This window comes from Somniosus microcephalus, chromosome 3, assembly GCF_052327205.1.
Source record: "Somniosus microcephalus isolate GS21.2 chromosome 3, FLI_Smic_1.0, whole genome shotgun sequence".
NCBI lineage: Eukaryota > Metazoa > Chordata > Chondrichthyes > Squaliformes > Somniosidae > Somniosus > Somniosus microcephalus.
Genome location: NC_140989.1, coordinates 365,377,136 through 365,401,407, shown reverse-complemented (window position 1 = coordinate 365,401,407; position 24,272 = coordinate 365,377,136). Strand labels below are relative to the sequence as shown.

General features: G+C 48.4%; 1 protein-coding gene across 1 annotated transcript in view; it reads left to right on the top strand.

Annotated features, from left to right (window-relative positions):
• The window catches only part of lpar3 (lysophosphatidic acid receptor 3), a 94,592-nt gene extending 81,677 nt beyond the window's left edge, over positions 1-12,915 (top strand). The window contains exon 3 of the mRNA XM_085983529.1: positions 11,549-12,915. Within this exon, the coding sequence (XP_085839655.1) occupies positions 11,549-11,865 (317 nt within the window). The 3' untranslated portion in view covers positions 11,866-12,915. The remainder of the gene's footprint in view (positions 1-11,548) is intronic.
• The last annotated feature ends 11,357 nt before the right edge of the window (positions 12,916-24,272 follow it).

Sequence of the window (24,272 nt, the reverse complement as noted above, 5' to 3'; positions counted from 1 at the left end):
CCATTCACCACAACATTTCTGCATCTACCGATCTGCTCAACCACACCCTCACCACCACCTTTGATGCCCTAGTCTCTACTAAATCGATTACCCTCTCTCACCCTGGCTGTTCCCCCTGGTACGGCCCTCATCTCCGCTCCCTTAAGTCCAAGGGACGCAGACTTGAACAGATATGGCGGACAACTGGTTTAGCCATTCACCGCCAGATCTGGCTGGACCACATAAAGCACTATCGGGTCCTGCTCTCGTCCACCAAAACTGCTCACTATTCCAGGATCATTCTGGAATGCAAAGATAAACCCCGGCTTCCATTCTCCACTGCTAACGGCCTTCTTAAACCCCTCTCCCCATGTCTCCTCCACCCTTACCTCCAACAACAAATGTGAGGAGCTCATGGATGTCTTTGTCTCTAAGATTGAGACCATCCGATCAGCTGCCTCCGCCACTTCCCTTCCTTCCCCTAGCCCACTGGGCCAAACTTCCTTTAAGTTCCCCCCTGCCCAAGCCCTGAACTCACATCTTTCTCCAGTTTCTCTCCGATCTCCCCTCATGACCTCTCTGCGCTCATCTTGTCTATGAGACCCACCTCCTGCTCCCTCGACCCTATTCCCACCAAACTGCTGACCACCCAACTTCCTTTTCTGGCTCCCACGTTAGCTGATATTATTAACGATGTTCTCTCCTCAGGTATTGTCCCTCTCTCCCTCAAATCTACCGTCATCACCCCTCGCCTCAAAAAACCAACCCTTAACCCCTCCGTCCTTGCAAACTACCACCCCATCTCCAACCTCCCTTTCCTCTCCAAAGTCCTTGAACGTGTTGTTGCCTCCCAAATCCGTGCCCATCTTTCCCGCAATTCCATGTTTAAATCCCTCCAATCAGGTTTCCGTCCTTGCCACAGTACCGAAACGGCTCTCAATCAAAGTCACAAATGACACTCTTTGTGACTGTGACAAAGGTAAACTATCCCTCCTCGTCCTTCTCGACCTGTCTGCAGCCTTTGACACGATTGACCACTCCATCCTTCTCCAACGCCTCTCCACCGTTGTCCAGCTGGATGGGACTGCACTCGCCCGGTTCCATTCTTATCTATCTAATCGTAACCAGAGAATCACCTGCAACGGTTTCTCTTCCCACTCCAGCATCGTTACCTCTGGTGTCCTCCAAGGATCTATCCTTGGCCCCCTCCTATTTCTCATCTACATGCTGCCCCTTGGCGACATCACCCGGAAACACAGCGTCAGTTTCCACATGTACACTGACGACACCCAGCTCTACCTCACTACCTCTTCTCTCAACCCCTCCACGGTGTCTAAATTGTCAGACTGCTTGTCCGACATACAGTTCTGGATGAGCAGAAATTTTCTCCAATTAAATATTGGGAAAACCGAAGCCATTGTTTTCGGTCCCCGCCACAAACTCCGTTCCCGAGCCACTGACTCCATCCCCCTCCCTAACATCTGTCTGAGGCTGAACCACACTGTTCACAACCTTGGTGTCATATTTGACCCTGAAATGAGTTTCCGACCACAAATCCACAGCATAACAAAGACCGCCTACTTCCACCTCTGTAACATCGCCCGTCTCCACCCTGCCTCAGCTCATCCGCTGCTGAAACCCTCATCCATGCCTCTGTTACCTCGAGACTTGACTATTCCAACGCACTCCCGGCTGGCCTCCCACATTCCACCCTACGTAAACTTGAGGTCATCCAAAACTCGGCTGCCCGTGTCCTAACTCGCACCAAGTCCCGTTCGCCCATCACTCCTGTGCTCGCTGACCTACATTGGCTCAGTTAAGCAATGCCTCGATTTCAAAATTCTCATCCTTGTTTTCAAATCCTTCCATGGCCTCGCCCCTCCCTATCCCTGTAATCTCCTTCAGCCCCACAATCCCCCCCCCCCCCCCCGAGATATCTGTGCTCCTCCAATTCTGGCCTCTTGCGTATCCCTGATTATAATCGCTCCACCATTGGCGGCCGTGCCTTCAGCTGCCTGGGCCCTAAGCTCTGGAATTCCCTCCCTAAACCTCTCCGCCTCTCTCTCTGCCTTTAAGACACTCCTTAAAACTGACCTCTTTGACCCAGCGCTTGGTCACCTGCCCTAATATCTCCTGATGTGGCTCGGTGTCAAATTCTTTGTCTTATAATACTCCTGTGAAGCGCCTTGGGACATTTTACTATGTTAAAGGCGCTATATAAATACAAGTTGTTGTTGTTGTTGCCTACATCTGGACCATGCAAATCTTCCCCGTTGCAGTGTAGTAATTTAACGGCTTAAAAAAAAGTAATCGGTGTAATAAACTCTAATTGCCACTAGAGGTCTTTTTTTCACTACAGCAACTTGCATTTATATAGCACCTTTAACGTAGTAAACCATTTCACAGGAGCGATTATCAAACAAAGTTTGACAGCGAGCCACATTAGGAGATATTAGGACAGGTGACCAAAAGCTGGGTCAAAGAGGTCGGTTTTAAGGAGCGTCTTAAAGGAGGAGAGAGAGGCGGAGAGGTTTAGGGAGGGAATTCCAGAGCTTAGGGCCCAGCAACAGAAGGCACGGCCGGCAATGGTGGAGCGATTATAATCAGGGATGTTCAAATGGGCAGAATTAGAGGAGCGCAGAGATCTCGGGGGGGGGGGGGGGGGGGGTGCGGTGGGTGGTTGTGGGGCTGAAGGAGGTTACAGAGATAGGGAGGGGCGAGGCCATGGAGGGATTTGAAAACAAGGATGAGAATTTTGAAATCGAGGCGTTGCTTAACCGGGAGCCAATGTAGGTCAGCGAGCACAGGGGGTGATGGGTGAACGGGACTGAGAATAGTGAACAGAGCAAAACACAGCCCCCGTGTTGCACGACTACATCAAGTTACACCAAGTCTACAGCACAGAAACAGGCCATTCGGCCCAACTGGTCTGTGCTGGTGTTTGTGCTCCACACCAGCCTCCTCCCACCCCTCTTCATCTCACCCTATCAACATATCCTTCTATTCCTTTCTCCCTCATGTACTTATCTAGCTTCCCCTTATCTTTGCTATTCGCCTCAACCACTCTCTGCGGTAGCGAGTTCCACATTTCTCCTGAATTCCCTATTGGATTTTACAGGAAACTTTCGATTTACTGGCACCTAAATAACTGGAAATCTCGGTTAACCGGCAAAATTCAGGAGTAGGTTCAGGTAAGTTTTATTACTTGCCTTCCTCGATCTGTTGCTGTGCAAGGGTGTGGCTGCAGCTGTTGCTAAGCTACAGAGACGCTTGGAACTTGTGGCCATTGTTCTGAACCTGTTGCTAAGCAACAGGGTTTGTTGCTTTATACGGAGCTCTCAGCTCCGTATCTTTTACTATAGCTCTCGGTTATCCGGAATTTTTGATGAACCGGCACCACATCGGTCCCGTCCGTGCCGGATAAAAAAAAGTTTCCTGTATTAGTGACTATCTTTGGCCCCTAGTCATGGACTCACCCACAAGTGGAAACATCTTCTCTATGTTTAACCCTATCGAACCCATTCTTAATCTTAAAGACCTCTATCAGGTCACCCCTCAGCCTTCTGTTTTCTAGAGAAAAGAGCCCCAGCCTGTTCAGCCATTCCTGATAGGCATAACCTCTCAGTTCTGGTATGATTGTAGGAAATATTTTTTGCACCTTCTCCAGTGCCTCTATGTCCTTTTTATAATATGGCCACCAGAACTGTGCACAGTGCTCCAAGTGCGGTCTATCCAAGGTTCAATACAGGTTTACATAACTTCTCTACTTTTCCGTTCTACCAATGTTCATCACAGCAGAGTCCGTTTAAGCAAAGGTGATCAGCTGATCTGGTCCAAGGAGCTGAAAACGTTGGCCTGATCTCCTGTTTCTGATGGCTAGTGAACCCACATATATCTGTGGATAGCTCATGAGTGGGTTTGGCTGTGATGGGGGAAGAAAGAAAGATTATAATAGATTGAATGAACACAGGTCATCCCAAAGCGCTTTACAGCCAATGAAGCACATTTTGAAGTGTAGTCACTGTTGTAATGTAGGAAACGCAGCAGCCAATTTGCGCACAGCAAGCTCCCACAAACAGCAATGTGATAATGACACCAGATCTTCTGTTTTAGTGATGTTGCTTTGGGGATAAATATTGACCAGGACAAATGGCATGGGATCTTTTTACATTCACCTGAGAGAGCAGACGGGGCCTCGGTTTAACATCTCACCTGAAAGACGGCACCTCCGACAGTGCTGCACTCCCTCAGCACTGCACTGGGAGTGTCAGCCTAGATTATGCGCTCAGAGTCTGACTGAGCGGGATTTGAACCCACAACCTTCTGACTCAAAGGGCGAGAGCACTGCCCACTGAGCCACGGCTGAGACTTCCTCTGCTGAACTATAGGCCCTGATGCTCGGAGTTGAGACTAAATGCTGTCACACGTACAAGATATTGGAGGGTTGGTACCATGTGGGGACAATTGATCTGCTGAAATGTGCCATTTTCACAGCCTCCAGCATTTATGTAAAATTGTGATACTTGGGTAACAAATCGCACTACAGACGCTAAGTGCAAAATTCAGCAGGGTGTCACGTCATCCCAATCAGTGGAACCGCACACGGCAAATTGGAGGCCGAGTTTCCTAAGTTACGACAGTGACTGCACTTCAAGAGTACTTCATTAGCTGTAAATCGCTTTGGGACGTCCTGAGATGGTAAAAGGCGTTGGAAAAATGCAAGTCTTGCTTCTCAGGAGCGAGCGGGCAAAAGCATGCCCCGTTGAGTTGAAGGATTCTGTCGCAGTTTGATTGCCATCGGGTCACTATTTAAATCGTGCCTTCCTGACTGCGCCACTGCGGACACTTTGCTTCATATAAATCTGCTGCAGAATCCTTCCATTGCTGCTAGCGATCTCTGGCACATTTTGAAAACTGCCTCTAGCTTAGTGGCGATTGTAATTACAGGATCTTTATTCGGGTTTAATTTGTTCTTTATTTAAACAGAGAGGCTGCCTGTGTGTGGGGGGAGGTGGGGGGACAGACAACCCGTTACACACCTGGTGTAGCCTTTGCTTTGTGTTCTATTAACCGGGGCAAGTTCAGTAAATCTCAGAGAGACAGCGGGTGGTTAGAATCTGGAATGCATTGCCTGAAAGGGTGGTGGAGGCAGATTCAATCGTGGCTTTCAAAAGGGAGTTGGATAAGTACCTGAAGGAAAAAAATTGCAGGGCTACGGGGAAAGGGCGGGGGAGTGGGGCTAGCTGAGGTGCTCCTGCAGAGAGCCAGCACAGGCTCGACGGGCTGAATGGCCTCCTTCTGTGCTGTAACCAATCTATGGTTCTATGGTTCTATGTCAGAGGGGGTCATTTTCAACATGTATCACTTGTGCTGTAACCGAACAGATCACCTCCGAGATCTCTGCACTCCTCCAATTCTAGCCACTTGCGCATCCCCGATTTTAATCGCTCCACCATTGGCGGCCGTGTCTTCAGCTGCCTGGGCCCCGAGCTCTGGAATTCCCTCCCTAAACCTCTCCGCCTCTCTCTCCTCCTTTTAAGACGCTCCGTAAAACCTGCCTCTTTGACCAAGCTTTCGGTCACCTATCCTAATATCTCCTTATGTGGCTCGGTGTCAAATTTTGTCAGATAACGCTCCGGTGAAGCGCCTTGGGATGTTTTACTACATTAAAAGCACTATATAAATGTCAGTTGTTGTTGTAGAACCCGCCTGTATTTTGTTCCATTAAAGACAACGGGATGAACATCAAGCGGATCCTACAATGGGCGGATGATCCGCTCCCCAGGCGACTGCCCAGGAGACACGAGTTGAAAATTACCCAAGAGACTTTTCCTCTTCATAACTGAGTTTGTTTTTCAAAACAAAATTAATTGAATTTTGAAGTGAACAATCTTTAATTACCTCAGCTCATTAGCATCCGATATGTTGATAGTTAGAAAATGTAAACCTTCTAATTACTACCTGTTCATGATCAAAATGCTGTCTACGGGAGCTTGCTGTGCGTATATTGGCTGTTGCATGGGCCGAGGAGAGGAGAAGCCGACTGGATCTTCCACTCCTGATTGGGCCAGAAATTCGGGTCGGGGGCTTCCCGCGGGTGTAAGCCCCCGACCTGCACTTACCTAGCGCGCCGGCCATTAAGCTGTGGGCCCGCGTGGGATTCCGCTCCTGGGCCTCCTCTAACTGCTGGCGCGCAGTGCTTGCGTATCCCAGGGGCGCAGTTAGTTCGAAGCGACCCCGGGATCACGTGGGCCATGGGGAGCCAATGGTAGGAGGGAATCTGTATTCATAGATTTGACAGGAAGACCTGTCAAATCTATGAATACAATTCAGCCCCAAAACATAACTAAAACTTCAAATAAATTTTTTTTTAAATCACATTTTTTAAATAACTATAAATTACATAAAATAACTATTTTAAACTGTAATTTAAATTTTTGAAAAAATTAATTACAGTTTCTAACGTGGCTAAAAATAAACTTACCTTTAAAGTATTTAAAAATAATAAACCTGTGGAAAAAATGTTTTAACTTTACTCAATTCACCACTTACCTTGTTAAAAGCAGGCCTTGCGACTGCTTTTTACAAGCGTAGCTCCTGGAGACTTACCCTCCCAGAGAAACCTGCAAAAAAAACGGAAGTTCCAGGCGTGCGCGCTGCCTCTCCGGCGCTCGTGTTCGACCCGTGAACCCCTTCCTTTAAGGGAATGGAAGTTCTGGTTTCCCGCACGTGCGCAGTGCATGCACGAAACCGGCACTTTCGTTGGGCCTACGCGTGAGTACCCAGCGCGTACTCACCCGTGGGGACCCGAAGTTCTGGCCCGATGTGTCCTGCCAGAAAGTGCGCAGGCGTGCATGTGTCGGACCTGGCTCAGACCGGATGCGCTCCGCACAGAGCAGCCTGCAGCCACCAGCATGAAGTACGGAGAGGTACCTGGGAGGGTGTGTATCGCCCGCGGTACAAGAGCCCAGCGCCTTCAGGAAAAGAATGAAAGAGCATTAATATACCGCCTTTCACTGCCTCAGGACTTCCCAAAGCGCATCACAACTGAGGGTTTACTTTTGAAGTGCAGTTCACTGTTGTAAATGCAGTCAGACGCAGCTGCCGATTTGCGCACAGCAAGCTCCCGCAAGCAGCAAAAGAGATAATGCTTGAGAGAATCTGTTTTTGAGGAAGGGCTGTTGGCCAGGACACCGGGAGCACATCCTCGCCCTTCGAACTTAAGGCTAAAGGGATCAAGGGATATGGGGAGAAAGCAGGGACAGGGTACTGAATTTGGATAATCAGCCATGATCTCATTAAATGGCGGAGCAGGCTCGAGGGGCCGAATGGCCTACTCCTGCTCCGATCTTCTATGTTTCTATGAATTGTGCCACGCGATCTTTTGCATCCACCTGAACAGGCAGACTCACCTGACGCTACCTCCGACAGCGCAGCGCTCCCTCGCTGAAGTGTCAGCCTAGATTACGTGCGCTAGTCTCTGGAGCGGGAAGAAAACAGAGGAGGAGATAAATTTGGGGAATGCACGTTGACGTGAGAGAGTGTTTAACAGGGATGATGATGCTTTAGGTTAATTGAGGCCATTACGCACCGTGCTGAGATCACCTCAGCACGGAGGCAGTAAAGGATGTTGTGGTGTCGCCTCTGTAGCATAGCGTGTGATGCAGAGGAAAGTATAATAAGGGCTGTTAGGAAGCAACATTATAGGGTTAGTGGAACCAAGGAAACCCCTGTATATATTGTATGTTGGTTTTTAGTTCCATTGGTCAATTCAGCGATCTAAGAAAAACATTGACTGCTGCCAGTGCAGTGATATCACCACAGAGACCAGCTGACTGGATTACAGGCATTTGGTTGAGTACTGGACTCAAAGCACGTACAGTCTAACATTATCTCTTCTCACCGTACCTCTGTCAACACCACAACATCCTTACTGCCTCCATGCTGAAGCTGATTCCGATCAGATTCTGAAATTTTGCTTTTTGAATTATTTCGGACATTTACAATAACAAACTAATTTAATAGATTTTACATCATTTCAATGCTTGAACACCTTTGGCTCTTGCGCATTCTCATCCTTGTTTTCAAATCCCTCCATAATTAATAATATAATAATAATAATTCAACTTTATTGTCATTGCACAAGTACATGAACAACGAAATGTGATCTTGCAAGCTCCCATGACTGGGAGAAGCAAAGCCGCTGCGTCGGTGCGCGCCGCCATTCCATTTCCACCATTCCTCCTGTCCGACAATCTTCAGCCCAACGCCCGGGCCTGCTCACCAGCCGCTCCTCCTTCCGTGACCTTCTCACCAACCGCCCCTCCTCGGGGCTCGTTCCGTGACCTTCTGCACCTGGTCTTCCCTGATGGCCTGGTACCGCACCTGGTCTCGACCCCCACGCCTCCCTATCTCTGTAACCTCCTCTAGCCCTACAACCCTCCGAGATCTCTGCGCTCCTCCAATTCTGTCCTCTTGCCGATCCCCGATTTTAATCGCTCCACCATTGGCGGCCGTGCCTTCAGCTGCCTGGGCCCTAAGCTCTGGAATTCCCTCCCTAAACCTCTCCGCCTCTCTCTCCTCCTGTAAGACGCTCCTTAAAACCGACCTCTTTGGCCAAGCTTTTGGTCACCTGTCCTAATATCTCCTTATGTGGCTCGGTGTCAGATTTTGTTTTATAATCGCTCCTATGAAGTGCCTTGGTACATTTTACTATGTTAAAGGTGCTATATAAATGCAAGTTGATGTTTTATCTCAATGCGTGATGTGCTGAGGATGGGAGGGAGTGAATTGCTACAGTCTCGCAGCTTCCACCCATTCACCTTGAGTGAAGCTGGCAGTCTTTCTCCAGCACCACCCAGTGGCCCACTCCTGTGTGAAACACTGGCCCTGGACATCGTAAGGTGAACCTAAACTACAGGTTTAGTGTTGGTCACGAGGTGGTTTCGGCTCCGGACCGATGTGTGCAGCTTGGTCCTGGCCTGGACTCCAGGGTGTCCCGCTCCACTTCGCTTGAATCAGGTCATAGAGTCATAACGGCACAGAAGGAGGCCATTCTCTAGAGCAATCCAGTCAGTCCCGTTCCCCCGCTCTATCCCCGTAGCCCTGCAAGTTTATTTCCCTCAAGTGCCTATCCAGTCTCCCCGTGAAAACATTGAGTGTCTCCGCTTCCACCACTTCCGTCGGCAGCGAGTTCCAGGTCCTCACCACTCGCTGCGTAAAAAAGTTTTCCCTCACATCCCCCCTGAATCTCTTGGCCAAAACCTTAAATCTGTGTCCCCTAGTCCTTGTACCATCAGCTAGTGGGAACAGCCTTTCCCTGTCTCGCCTGTCCAAACCCGTCATAATCTTGTAAGGTGGAGCCCTGACTCTAGATTAACCCCATCACCGTGATGTCCATGGGAAGAGAGACTGCTTCACACCAACACTACATTTGTGCAAAAGCGTCATTCATTTTAACCAGTGAATCAGGAATACAGTAATTGAATCTCGATGGGTATCATGTAAAAACAGATGGATTTTAAATATATTTCTAAATCCTTGCAGAATTCGCTGATTACTTGGCTTTACAATGTTATTCTACACACTACAGAATAATTTAAACAATGCCTTGAGGTACTCTGGTACGAGATACTGTATGCTGTAGACTGTCAGCTGTGGCTCAGTGGGTAGCACATTCTGCCTGTGAGTCAGAAGGTTCAGGGTTTAAGTCCCACTCCAGAAACTTGAGCGCAGAAATCCACGCTGATACTCCAGTGCAGTACTGAGGGAGTGCTGCACTGTCGGAGGGACAGTACTGAGGGAGCGCTGCACTGTCGGAGGGGCAGTACTGAGGGAGCGCTGCACTGTCGGAGGGGCAGTACTGAGGGAGCGCCGCACTGTCGTAGGGGCAGTACTGAGGGAGCGCCGCACTGTCGGAGGAGCAGTACTGAGGGAGCGCCGCACTGTCGGAGGGGCAGTACTGAGGGAGCGCTGCACTGTCGAAGGTGCCGTTTTTCAGATGAGACTTTAAACCAAGGCCCCGTCTGCTCTCTCAGGTGGATGTAAAAGATCCCATGGCACTATTTCAAAGAAGAGCAGGGAAGTTATCCCTGAGGTCCTGGCCAATATTTATCCTTCAATCAACATAACAAAACAGATGATCTGGTCATTATCACATTACTGTTTGTGGAACCTTGCTGTGCGCAAATTGGCTGCTGCATTTCCCACATTACAACAGTGACTACACTCCAAAAGTACTTCATTGGCTGTAAAGTGCTTTGAGACGTCTGGTGTCGTGAAAGGCGCTATAGAAATGCAAGTCTTTCTGTACTGTGTTTTGACTGTCATTCCAGACCGAGCTTGGCCAGTTAATATACGTTATCCGGGGCTGCTCACTCACTCAGATACATGAGCGTGGCTCCCATTAGGCTTGACATTCGATGCAAGTTTATCTTTATCTGTTTGTCTTTGCTATTGAATGCTCACAACAAACTCGCAGCCTCTTCTACTGTGCCTTAGCAGCACATCTTCGGAATCCCCGCAAGTTAAATAATGAGGACAGGTTGCACAGACTAGGCCCGTATTCCCTTGAGCATAGAAGACCAAAGGGTGATCTGATCGAGGTGTTTGAGATGATCAATGGGGTAGATAGGGAGAAACTATTTCCTCTGGTGGGGCGCGTCCAGAACAATGACCTTAAAATTAGAGCCAGGCCGTTCAGGGGTGATGTCAGGAAGCACTTCTTCACACAAAGGGCAGTGGAAATCTGGAACTCTCTCCCCCAAAATACTTTTGAGGCTAGGGGAGGGGGGGCAATTGAAAATTTCAAAACTGAGATTGATAGAGTTTTGTTAGGTAAGGATATTAAGGATTACAAGGCAAGTGCCAGTTCTGGGCACCACACTTTAGGAAGGATGTCAAGGCCTTGGAGAGGGTGCAGAGGAGATTTACTAGAATGGTTCCAGGGATGAGGGACTTCAGTTATATGGAGAGACTGGAGAAGCTGGGATTCTTCTCCTTAGAGCAGAGAAGGTTAAGGGGAGATTTAATAGAGATGTTCAAAATCATGAACGGTTTCAATAGAGTAAATAAGGGGGAACTGTTTCCTGTGGCAGGAGGGTTGGTAACCAGAGGACACAGATTTAAAATGATTGGCAAAAGAACCAGAGGGGAGATGAGGAGAATGTTTTTACAGCGAGTTGTTGTGATCTGGAATGCGCTGCCTGAAAGGGCGGTGGAAGCAGATTCAATAGCAACTTTCAAAAGGTGAATTGGGTAAATACGAAGGGAAGAATATTTGCAGGGACTATGGGGAAAGAGCAGGGGGGAGTGGGACTAATTGGAGAGCTCTTTCAAAAAGCTGGCACAGGCACGATGGTCCGAAAGGCATCTTTCTGTGCTGAACCATCCTATGATTCTATGATAAGATGGTTGAAAATTTGCAAGTGCTTTTTTCTTTCAGATTGGAGGGGGTGGAATTCTGTTCTTCACAAACCACTCCCTCCCTCCCTCCCAAAATGAATTCTGGAAGACATTGGAGTGAAGTATTAAGCATTATGTAAATTCTTATCTTGTATTTCTATTCCAGGGGCTTTTATCTTTTGCTGGACTCCAGGGCTGGTCGTAGTCCTCCTGGATGGCATTCACTGTGTCAGCTGCAACGTGCTGTCGGTAAAAAAATGGGTCCTTCTGCTGGCTTTGACCAATTCTCTGATGAATCCGATCATTTACTCCTACAAGGATCGTGAAATGTGGCAGAGTATAAAGCAGATGCTCTGCCACAGCTTCAGACGCAAGGTTGAAATTGAGCGGGACGGCTTGAAAACCACCTCAAACAGGCAAAGCGTCGTCTCCGAAAGTGGCGTCCTGGGCAACGATCACTATCAGTCTCAGACAGTACCCTGAAGAACCCAGTGAGTTGACCAGCCAGTTCACGGCAGCGTTTGCAAGATTGTCACAGAGCTTCTCGTGCCGTGGAGAGCACCACCAAGGCCCTTGAGCTTCTCGATTCACACAAAGGGGGTATAAAATTCCACAAGATTTTCACTGACTGGTGTAATACAATGGTTTGCAATCATCGTTCTACCATAGCTAAGGGTGGGGAATTGATCATGTTGCTGAATAGCACTGGGGACCTGTTTTGCTTCTTCAGAAGTGAGCCCATTTTTTTTCTAAAAAGGACTTTTTTTTTAAAGTTTCGTGTTGAGCATTTCTCAGCGCTGGTGTGGTACAAATTGCACAGTCAACATGGCTGTGACTTTTATCACAAGGGTATCATGTGGTCCGGAAGTACAGTTTGTGAGGAGACTGCATCTTACTCGTCTTGACCTGGGTACGGCCTATAAAGTGTAATGCTTCTCCGATATTCCAAACACACTGAGACTGCACTTGAAAGCGATCCTGTACATCCTCGCTCTCCAGCTTAAATGTGCGGGACACAGGACAAGGGAGGCGTGGCAAGCACACGCTAACGTTAGCCCTGAGAAGTACGCAGAACCTCTTTCTGGGTCAAAATCCTGCATTTCCCTTATGGAAAAATAACAATTGCAGACTTCGATTAGTGTTTTTTTAATACTGCATATGGCAATTTGTATGTAATTAATAATTTTTATGTTATGCCCTTGTACAATATTAATTGTTGTATTTTAACCTTTTTGCAGTCAGTTCAGGCTTGTATATGAACCCATAGGGCTAGATTTTCAGTATAGACAGTTTTGGGGCGCTAACCTTAGCGCCCGCCCCAAAGTAGCGCCCCGTTGCCGGACATTCAGTGGCTTCGCCCTAAGAGGTTGGTGGAGCGCTAAAAGAGGCGTTCCACTACTATCTTTAGGCGCTAAGCCGGCGGTGCAGAGCGCAACACCCGAGCTCGGGCGCAGCGCACGGCAGACACTCTGGTGCCAGTGAGCTCTTAAAGGGGAAGGGTGCATGTGTTTTTTTCAAAGGCAGAGTCTGGGGGGGGAAAACAGGAGGAGGAGGAGGAGTGGAGGAGGAGTGGAGGAGGGGGAGGAGGAGGAGGAGGTGGTGGTGGTGGTGGTGGTGGCCAGAAACATAAATACACCGTTCACAACACCGCACTGGATCCTGCCACACATGCAGACTGCCTTTTATAGTGCAGGAGGAGTGCCCTTTAATTTGCGCTCCCCAGGGTGTGTTGCGTTCCATTTTACAAACGCTCTGGACGCCAGCCGCACAATGGGGCGGTCCGACTGAAGTTTGGATTCGGGGCGGCCAAAGGGCGTTGCACGAGGATGTGACGTCATTTTCTGCGCGCGCATCCGGGCAGCCGCTAAACTTTGCGCCGGCGCTAACGGGCAACTTAATTTGGGGCGGGGCGCAAACTGCGCTGCGCCCGGGCGCTACACGCATAGCGCCCGAAAATCACTTCTCTTAAGGCGCTAACTGCTGGCGCAAGCAACTGAAAATCTAGCCCAAAGTATTTTTCTACTCATTGCCATACGCAAATCTACTTTATTCAAAAAAAAAAAGACATTATTCTGTCGTCAACAGAAACCAATGTATGGAATGGAGCCATAGAGTTTTACAAGACAGAAGGAGACCATTCGGCCCATTGGGTCTGTGCCGGCTCTTTGTTGGAGCAACCCAAAACTAATCCCACTGCCCCGCTGTCTCCCCATTGCCCTGTATCTACCTCTACTTCAAAGTCGTATCTGCTTTTTTTTTCTCTGCCGCAACCACCCCCTGTGGCAGTGCATTCTATGCTCCAACAACTCTGTGTAACCTTTCTCCTCACCGTGAGAACTTGAAATTGATGACCCATCATCACTGACCAGAGGAAATAGCCTTTCCCTATTCACTCCAGCAAAATCCTCCTAATTTGGAAAACCTCTCTTAAATCCACTATTAGCCTTCTCTACTCCAGGATCTCATCTGTCCTCAAAACTGTAGTTACCCATCCCTGGCATCATCCTGGTAAATCTACACAGTATGGCTTAAATGTCCATCCTATAATAGGAGTCGATTGGGTCGATTGGGCTGATACACTTTCAATGAATTGGGCCATTTCTGTTGCACATATGGAGTGAGTTTTGTTTCCCGTAAAAGACCTTTGTAGAGCGGGAATGAAGGTGCCATAAAATTTCAATTAAAAAAATATTTTTAAGCTCCTTTATGCCTCGTTCGCCAATAGTCGTCGGAGCCCTATTGACCATTTCAGAGTACAGGAAACTCTCGATTTACCAGCACCTAAATAACCAGAAATCTCTGTTAACCGGCAAAATTCAGGAGTAGGTTCAGGTAAGTTTTACTTCATATTAGTGGCCGTTCCTGGATCTGTGGCCGTGTAACCGGGGTTCCTGCACCTGTTGCTATGCAACAGGGACGCCTGGATCTGTGGCCGTGTACGCGGCTCTCACACCTTTTACTATACCTCTCTGTAATCCGGACTTTTTGACAAACCGGCACCACGCTGGTCCTGTCGGTGCCAGATAAAAAAGAGTTTCCTGTAATTGGTTTCTTTCTCTAGGTGGGGTGGGGTGGGGGAGAATCTAACAAAGACAAACTGGCCTTGCACATGTGTGTGGCTATTTGCTACTGGCATCAAGGGCCAAGCTAGTGAAAGGAATTCTTAGTGCACCAGAGATAAGTGCGATTCGTATTAAAACGGGGAAATCTAAGCCGAATGGAACACAAAGCCACACAGTGTAGAAGGTTCCAAGTTCCATTCCTGATTGTGCTGAGTTGGCTAATCACAGACATAGCAGCAACTTACCAGGAGAAAGAAAACAAGAATGAACTTTCATTTCTAGCGCTTTACGGCCAATGAAATACTTCCTTGAAGTGTAGTCACTGTTGTGAGGTAAGCAGCCAATTTGAGCACAGCAAGCTCCCACAAACCGCAGTGTGATAACGGCCTGACCATCTGTTTTAGTGACGTCCGTTAACAGATGCATATTGGCCGGGACACCAGGGAGACCTCCCCTGCTCTTTTTCAAAGAGTGCCATGGGATCTTTACCGTCCACCTGAGTTTAACATCTCATCCAAAAGACGGCCCCTCCAACAGTGCAGCACTCCCCTGGCATGTCATCTGAGGAAGGATGTTCTTGCCATGGAAGGAGTGCAGCGAAGATTCACCAGGCTGATACCTGGGATGGCAGGAATGACGTATGAGGAGAGATTGGGTCGATTGGGCTTGTACTCGCTGGAGTTTAGAAGAATGAGAGGGGATCTCATTGAAACTTATAAAATTCTAACAGGACTAGACAGACTAAATGCAGGAAGGATGTTCCTGATGGCGGGGGAGTCCAGAACCAGGGGTCACAGTCTAAGGATAAGGGGTAAGCCATTTTGGACAGAGATGAGGAGGAATTTCTTCACCAGAGAGTGGTGAACCTGTGGAATTCTCTACCACAGAAGGCAGTAGAGGTCAATTCATTAAATATATTCAAGAAGGAGTTGGATATATTTCTTAAGGCTAAAGGGATCAAGGGATATGGGGAGAAAGCAGGGACAGGGTACTGAATTTGGATGATCAGCCATGATCGCATTAAATGGCGGAGTAGGCTATGTTTCTATGTCACCCTAGACTTTTTGTGCTCAAGTCCCTGGAGTGGCACTTGAACGACTCAACCGTTCTAGACGCTGGAGGCGAGAGTGCTGCCCACTGAGCCACAGCTGACAGCTCGAGGTGGCCTTGGCTCACTTGGCTAGGGAAGAGAAAAGTCAGGCAGGCGTCTTGTGCTTGATTGTCATTCACCCCCAACTCTCCCTTCCCACTGAAATTTCCTAGCCCCCTCGCCATGGAGCAGAATCTCAGAGGAACCAGGCTCCGCTCTATTTTCCAGCTTCCATTCATAGCACTGACTTTTGCTTCTCTGCTTTATCATAGAATCAGACAGCAGAGAAGGAGGCCATTCGGCCCGTCGTGCCTGTGCCGGCTCTTTGAGCGAGCTCTCCAATTAGTCCCACTCCCCCCTGCTCTTTCCCCACAGCCCTGCAAATTTTTCCTTTTCAAGTATATATCAGATTCCATTATGAAAGTTACTATTAAATCTGCTTCCACCACCCTTGCTAATCCTAAATCGGTGTCCTCTGGATTCCGACCCTCCTGCCACTGGAAACAGTTTCTCCCTTTCTACGCTTAGCAAAACCCCTCATAATTCTGAACACTTGTTTTAAATCTCCCCTTAACCATCTCTGCTCTAAGGAGAACAATCCCAGCTTCTCCAGTCTCTCCACATCACTGATGTAGAGATGTTGATGATTTTGGAAGGCAGATTATTATCTGAACGGCAATAGATTGGGAGAAGGGGAAGTGCAACGAGACCTGGCTGTCCTTGTGCACCAGTCGCTGAAGGTAAGCATGCAGGTGCAGCAGGCGGTTAAGAAGGCAAATGGTATGTTGGCCTTCGTAGCAAGAGGGTTCGAGTAAAAGAACAAGGATGTCTTGCTGTACAGGGCCTTGGTGAGACCACACCTTGCGTATTGTGTGCAGTTTTGGTCGCCTTACCTGAGGATGGATGTTCTTGCCATGGAGGGAGTGCAGCGAAGATACACCAGACTGATACCTGGGATGGCAGGAATGACGTATGAGGAGAGATTGGGTCGATTGGGCTTATACATGCTGGAGTTTAGAAGAATGAGAGGGGATCTCATAAAATTCCAACAGGACTATACAGACTAGATGCAGGAAGTATGTTCCCGATGGCAGGGGAGTCCAGAACCAGGGGTCACAGTCTAAGGATAAGGGGTAAGCTATTTAGGACAGAGATGAGGAGGAATTTCTTCACCCAGAGAGTGGTGAACCTGTGGAATTCTCTACCACAGAAGGCAGTGGAGGCCAATTCATTAAATATATTCAAGAAGGAGTTGGATATATTTCTTAAGGCTAAAGGGATCAAGGGATATGGGGAGAAGGCAGGGACAGGGTACTGAGTTTGGATGATCAGCCATGATCTCATTAAATGGTGGAGCAGGCTCGAGGGGCCGAATGGCCTACTCCTGCTCCTATCTTCTATGTTTCTATGTTTCAGAGTGCTGTAGATTTGTTACCAAAGTTCTCCCTCACAATTCACGATATTGTATAAACCGTGTGCGCTACGTATTAAAAAAAGCTGCACATCCAGAGAAAGATAGATGGACTACCTTGGCCACAAAACACCTACGTTCCATTCCCCGGTAATACCTCCTGTGCAGTTGTGTGTGAGACGCAATGCTTTAAGTGTACCGACAGGTCAGTCACGAGCCGTCTCCGAGAGCTGTGCCAGTTACTAAGTACCTGGATGTGTCTTTATTGATGCCTGTGAATGGTTAACTTTCTGTATGAAATTTAAGGTAAAAAAAAAATAAAATCCATTTATAAAACTGCTTCTGTAAATAATGTGTTGTTCATTTTTGATCCCACTTTCAATGCTGTGGAAACTGGGTTAAAACGGACCTGATGTAAGTATAGTATTTGAACTCTAACGCCGTCTCTTTCCATTACAGAATCAGAGAATCAGACAGCACAGAAGGTGGCCATTCGGCCCATCATGCCTGTGCCGGCTCTTTGAAAGAGCTCTCCAATTAGTCCCACTCCCCTGCTCTTTCCCCACAGCCATGTACATTTTTTCTCTTCAAAGTATGTATCCAATTCCACTTTTCAATGTTACTATTGAATCTGCTTCCACCGCCCCTTCAGGCAGCGCATTCCAGATCACAACAACTCGCTGCGGAAAAAAATCCTCCTCATCTCCCCTCTGGTTCTTTTGCCAATGACCTTAAATCTGGTCACCAACCCTTCTGTCCCTGGAAGCGATCTTTCCTTATTTACTCTATCGAAACCCATCATGATTTTCAACACCTTTATTAAATCCTATAATAAAATGGGTAAACCAGTTATGCGGTTACTGTATCGGGATTCAGTTGCAGTTAGATGAACTGTATGTGTGTGTGTTTCTTATAGTCGGAAGTGCCCTTAACCTGGTATATCTCCCTCTGTGCACCCACTGGAATAGGTTTGTGCTGGCCTTCTATCAATGGTGGATCAGCTGTGGCTCAGTGGGTAGCACTCTTGTCTCTGAGTCAGAAGGTTGTGAGTTCAGTCGTCCCACTCCAGAGACCTGAGCAGAAAAATCTGGGCTGACGCTGCAGTGCAGTGCAGCGCTGAGGGAGCGCTGTGCTGTCTTTCAGTTGAGATGTTAAACCAAAGCCCTGTCTGTTCTCTCAGTTGGATATAAAAGATCCCATGGCACTGTTTCAAAGACACGCAGACGAGTTATCCCTGGTGTCCTGGCCAGTATTGACCCCTCAATCAACATCACTAAAAAACAGATTATCTGGTCATTATCACATTGTTGTTTGCAAATTGGCTGCTATGTTTCCTACATTACAATAGTGACTATGTTTCAGAAAGTACTTCATGGGCTGTAAACTAGATGCAGGAAGGATGTTCCCGATGGTCGGGGAGTCCAGAACCAGGGGTCACAGTCTAAGGATAAGGGGTAAGCCATTTAGGACTGAGATGAGGAGGAATTTCTTCACCCAGAGAGTGGTGAACCTGTGGAATTCTCTACCACAGAAGGCAGTTGAGGCCAATTCATTAAATATATTCAAGAAGGAGTTAGATATATTTCTTAAGGCTAAAGGGATCAAGCGATAGGGGGAGAAGGCAGGGACAGGGTACTGAGTTTGGATGATCAGCCATGATCGCATTGAATGGCGGAGTAGGCTCGAGGGGCCGAATGGCCTACTCCTGCTCCTATCTTCTATGTTTCTATGTTTCTATGTAAAGTGCTTTGGGGTATCCAGTGGTTGTGAAAGGCGCTATTTAAATGCACTTTTTAAAAATCCTGCTCTGTTGCTCCTTCCCCATGGTTCATTGGAGTCAGGTACCTAAGATGGGCTGGGTACCTCACCCATGGGAGAGCGCTCCAGTATCAGGGTCTGATCGGCATGTACCATGTACCCTCATATCAGTGTCGCCACACACCACAGAATTTGAACCACTCAATCATTGGCCCAGAGTTTGCTGGAGTGGGGCATCGGTGGTTAGACTTGATCATGCATAGTTAGGTTTTAAACATTTTCTTGCCCACAAAGTTTCTGAAAGTGCTGATAATGGCGCGGTAAGGGAAACAAGGCATCTGGGACCTTGGTGAATGATGGAACCAACAGTCTATCTCCTTAACCAATGAGATTTAATGATTGAGAAATAAACAGAGGAAGGACTGAGAAGGAGGGTGAAGTCAGTGGGTGAATTCAATGTCAAATCAGGTACAGAAAGAGAAATCAAGAGAGGTAAAGAAAGATTGGATTAACAGAGAGGAAAAAAAGACAAAGGAAAAAAATTAAAAATTTGTCATTTTTTAAAGTCTCCTAAAAAAATTCACAACCTATAGGAATGACACTCCACATTTATAATTGCTCACTTTCTGGGCTAGAGAGGTTGATTGGCAGTCACTAACAATTATCACGTCATTAAAAAGGGTACTTACGCTGTTAATGACTAGACTTGACTCGGCGGTGAGTCCACTGGGCACATTACGCGCAAATGCAGCAACCTCATGAAACTCATGTGGAGGTTGAGGGCGAGCTGCTGCTTTCAGGAAACTGACGGCGGAGAGGCACAAATCGTCCAGCAACTTGAGGCGATTCACAATTCCCGGGGTATCTCTTCCTCGCTACAAGTTGCTGGTCGATTTGCACATTAATAATGGTGTGCGTCGTTCAGACGCCGATATTTTAGCAAAATCTAGGCCGTTATTTTGTTAATATAATCGGCCTGCAGTGAAACTTTGAGCTTTCCGTTCTTCGATCTGTTTCAAAGTGTGCAGTCGGATTTTACTTGCAGTTCTGATTTTTAGCCCTTTTATTGTTACTCCTGCATTCTGAATGTTTTGTCTGAAAGCTGGCTTTCTAATAAAGATTATCCGTGTCCCTTTTTAGTCGTGCATATTCGTGGTCATGTCAATTGAGCATAATTTGTGTGTCAATTAAGATCCGGCTTTTGTAGTTTGACAGCGGCTTTTGAATTACGACTGGGTGACATGGTGAGTTGGAAGAGTGATTCTCGATCTGTGAGCCTAGAGAAAATTGGAGCAATTTTACGAGAGGGCTTTTTAGCTCCCTAAGTATCAGAGGGAAGATCTATGAGAAATTATTTAATGAGTTCGGGCTCTTCAACCTCATAGAGACAAATCAGAGGGGATCTTATAAGAGGTAGGTAGGCTACTTAATGGGACAGAGTAGGTGGAAAATAATAGTTTGAGATATGTCACAGATGCAGGACAAGAGGATACCATACAGAGCTGCGAAGGTCAAATTTAGGGCCGAACGCACCAAATATTTCTTTATATGAAGGGTGTCAAAGCTTACCTGAAAGAGAGTGGATTTGGCCAGAACACTGGATTCATTTAAGGAACGGCTTTGATAGAATCATAGGTCTAAAACTTCGTGGCCGCCGCGAGAGTTGCCGGTGTCACCACGGCCTCGGGTTAACGGCCGCTGAAAATGGACGAAGCACTACCAGAGAAATATTGGCGCTGGGGGCTAACGATTTGTAGCCCAGCACTAACTTACCATGTAACGCCCTCCTAGGGGCCTTAGTGCAGGCCTGGGAGGCGAAGTTCCCGTCCAGGAGCGGCGTTCCGGCTTCCAACAGCCTCTGGGAGCGAGGCTGTGGAGTTGCATTAATAGGGCGATGCCTTCTGAACTAATAAAAATTACAATGAAGTGAAAAAATGCAGTTTTCAGCCCTTAATGCCTTTGAAAAAAAATTTATATTAAAAAGAAGTCCCAAATGGGAGTCTTCAGCTTGTAAAGCTGAATTCCCTTCCGAACCTCAAAAAATGGGAAAAATGCTTCAGCACTAACACAAATGGCTCAGCAAGCCAGGGAAGGGGCACTCCAGCTTTGTGCAGGGGGGGTCAACGCTGCAAGAGCGGTCCTCTACCCACAGGGGCCAGAAGGCCCTCCAGAAAGAACAATGTGGGACCACATCACCGAGGCCGTCACTGCCAGCAGTGTTGCCCCCACGACCTGGCTCCAGTGCCCAAAGAAGCTTCATGACCTCAGACCACTGGTCAAGGTCAGTGAATGTATCTTCAAAAGCCGTCTCCTACCAATTGCATCACTAGCCTGACAAACTGTTCAATGCACGACTTCCCCCCCACCAATCACTCACTTACCGACAATCTGTACCAATCACGAGGCACATCTCCCACTCCTAGCCTCACCTCACCCCCTTGGAGGAGACGGTGCAGGCCATTCTTGGCAGGGGCATGGCTGAGCCCTTGGCCAGCGGCGGGGCTGAAAGGATACAAGATGCTGGTATACTCATCCTTCTGGGATGCTCCTCTTGCTTTCCTGCCCTCCCCATGAACACAACTCCACCCTTGTGCCTTCCTCATTTCACCCACCCAAGAAATGCAGCCTGCCCAGCCAGTGTTTGACCAAGAAGAGGGAGAGGAGAGAGAAGAAGAAGAGGAAGAAGAAACACCATCACTCAATTTCACACTCCCAGCCACCAGCATCTCAAGGTTGTCCTGCAAAGCCATTTGCAGTGTCCCCCACTGAACGCCAGCAGCCTTCCACCAGCCATGTTGCAACCACTGGGGTAGCACTGCGTGACATCACTAGGATAGGCAAAGGCACACACAAGACAGTCACTAAGGGAATGCATAAGGGCGATGAATTGATTTCTTGATGTCATATTGGATGGATAGATGAATAAAGTTGGATTGGAAAGTTTGCTTTGTGGTGGCTCTTATTTCAGCATTGTGGCCAAGAGGACGCCGTGATGGTCAGTAACAGAGGGAAGGTAAGGTGTGGGACAAATGTTGAAAGGGGAATTGGGGTTGTGGTCACTGGGACTGCAGGTGGATGATTCTATCCCGGATATCCCGGCCAGAAAGGGGCTGTCTTGGTTGCATCCTTCCTTCTGCTTCTTCCTCTTCTGCTTCCTCCTCTTCTATTTCCTCCTCTTCGGCTTCTTCCTCTTCTGTTTCTTCTTCTTCTACGTCTCACTCTTCCCTCTGCGAGCGGATGCTGTAAATCTGAAATGACAATATAAAATGCTGGAAATACTCAGCAGGTCAGGCAGCATCTCGACCTGAGACATGAACTCTGTCTCTCTCTCCATGGGTGTTGCCTGACCTGCTGAGTATTTGCAGCATTCTTGTCTTCTCCGAGGCCTTCCTCTACTATCTGAGGCCTTGCAAGCATCTAGCAGCACTACCTGCGCACTTGAAAAAACTTTTTAACATCTATTGCAGCAAGCCACTACTTCAATAAAATTAAAAAAAAACATGTCCAAAAGCTTAAATGCAAACTTACCTGAAAGATGTGTGTGTCCCTTTAAGAGCTGCTGACAGCGCCTCTGTCAGTTTGCTGCACACTGGGTTTACAAGGCAAGCTTAGGGCCCAGCACTGAACTCAGCACAAAGGTCCAAGTTTGCCATGGTGACGTTAAGCCGGCGTTGCGATGCATCTTACCGGCGGCGCTGCCGGACCTGGGAAAATGGAGGACGCCGCGGGACCCGCCACTGGCTGGCAAAAGAGCGGCAGCCGCCTTTTTTTTGCTGGTAACGGGTGGCGTAAAGCCCCCGAATTGTTAGCTCATAGCATCTTACAGCACAGAAGGAGGCCATTCAGCCCTTTATGTCTGTGCCGGCTCTTTGAAAGAGCTCTCCAATTTAGACCCACTCCCCAGCTTTTTCCCCATAAACCCTGAAAATGAGTCCTCTTCTAGTACCTGTACAAATGCCTTTAGACAGGTTGCTATGGAGTCTGATTCCACCACACTGTCAGGTAGTGCGCTGCAGATCTTAACAACACTCTGTGTGGAGAAGATTTCTCCTCATTTCACCTCTAGTTATTTTGTCAATTATTTGACATTCTCATCACACTATGAGTGTGTATCCTTTCACATGTAGGGTGAGAGAGTGGGCAGCACCCACGCCTCCAAGTCAGAGTGGTTGTGGGTTCACAGTTCCACTCCAGAGATTTGAGCACAAAAACTAGGCTGACACTCCCAGTGCAGTGCTGAGGGAGCGCCGCACTGTCAGAGGGGCAGTACTGAGGGAGCGCCGCACTGTCAGAGGGGCAGTACTGAGGGAGCGCTGCACTGTCGGAGGGCCAGTACTGAGGGAGCGCTGCACTGTCGGAGGGCCAGTACTGAGGGAGCGCTGCACTGTCGGAGGGCCAGTACTGAGGGAGCGCCGCACTGTCGGAGGGGCAGTACTGAGGGAGCGCTGCACTGTCGGAGGGTCAGTACTGAGGGAGCACTGCCCTGTCGGAGGGGCAGTACTGAGGGAGTGCCGCACTGTCGGAGGGGCAGTACTGAGGGAGCGCTGAACTGTCGGAGGGGAAGTACTGTGGGAGTGCTGCACTGTCGGAGTGGCTGTACTGAGGGTGCGCCACATTGTCGGAGGGGCAGTACTGAGGGAGTGCCGCACTGTCGGAGGGGCAGTACTGAGGGAGCGCTGCACTGTCGGAGGGGGAGTACTGAGGGAGTGCTGCACTGTCAGAAGGGGAGTACTGAGGGAGCGCTGCACTGTCGGATCGGGCAGTACTGAGGGAGCGCCGCACTGTCGGAGGGGCAGTACTGAGGGAGTGCTGTACTGTCGGAGGGGCAGTACTGAGGGAGTGCTGCACTGTCGGATTGGGCAGTACTGAGGGAGCGCTGCACTGTCGGATTGGGCAGTACTGAGGGAGCGCTGCACTGTCGGAGGGGCAGTACCGAGGGAGTGCTGCACTTTCGGAGATGCCGTCTTTCGGATGAGACGTTAAACCGGGGCCCCGTCTGCTCTCTCAGGTAGACATAAAAGATCCCATGGCACTATCTCGAAGAAGAGCATGGGAGTTCTCCCCGGTGTCCTGGCCAATATTTATTCCGCAGTCAGCACCACAAATAATGTATTATCTGGTCATTATCACATTGCTGTTTGTGGGAGCTTGCTGTGCGCAATTTGGTTGCTGCATTTCCTATGTTACAACAGTGACTACACTTCAAAAAGTACTTCCACTGGCTTTGGGACGTCCTGAGGTCGTGAGAGGCGCTATAGAAATGAAAATCTTTGTTTCTTTTTGTTGTAACCCCATCCCTGACTTGCGCTCCAGCCAGGTGCCGCTTGCTGGTGAGACCTGGGGATCAGTGAATGTGTCCTTTAAAATTCAGCCATGTGTCTGGCCGCTGCTAGACTTAACCTCAGAGGACTGATGTCGAAAGTGGGCACGAATCCCATTCCCCAACACTGGCCTCCTCTCTCTGTGGCAAGCACAAAACTCATTTTCCCAACTCCTCTGCCCCCACTCCCGCCCCCTCCAAAGAAAACAAGCCAGAGGATTCTGTGCTTGATTTTTTCTTTGCATCTAC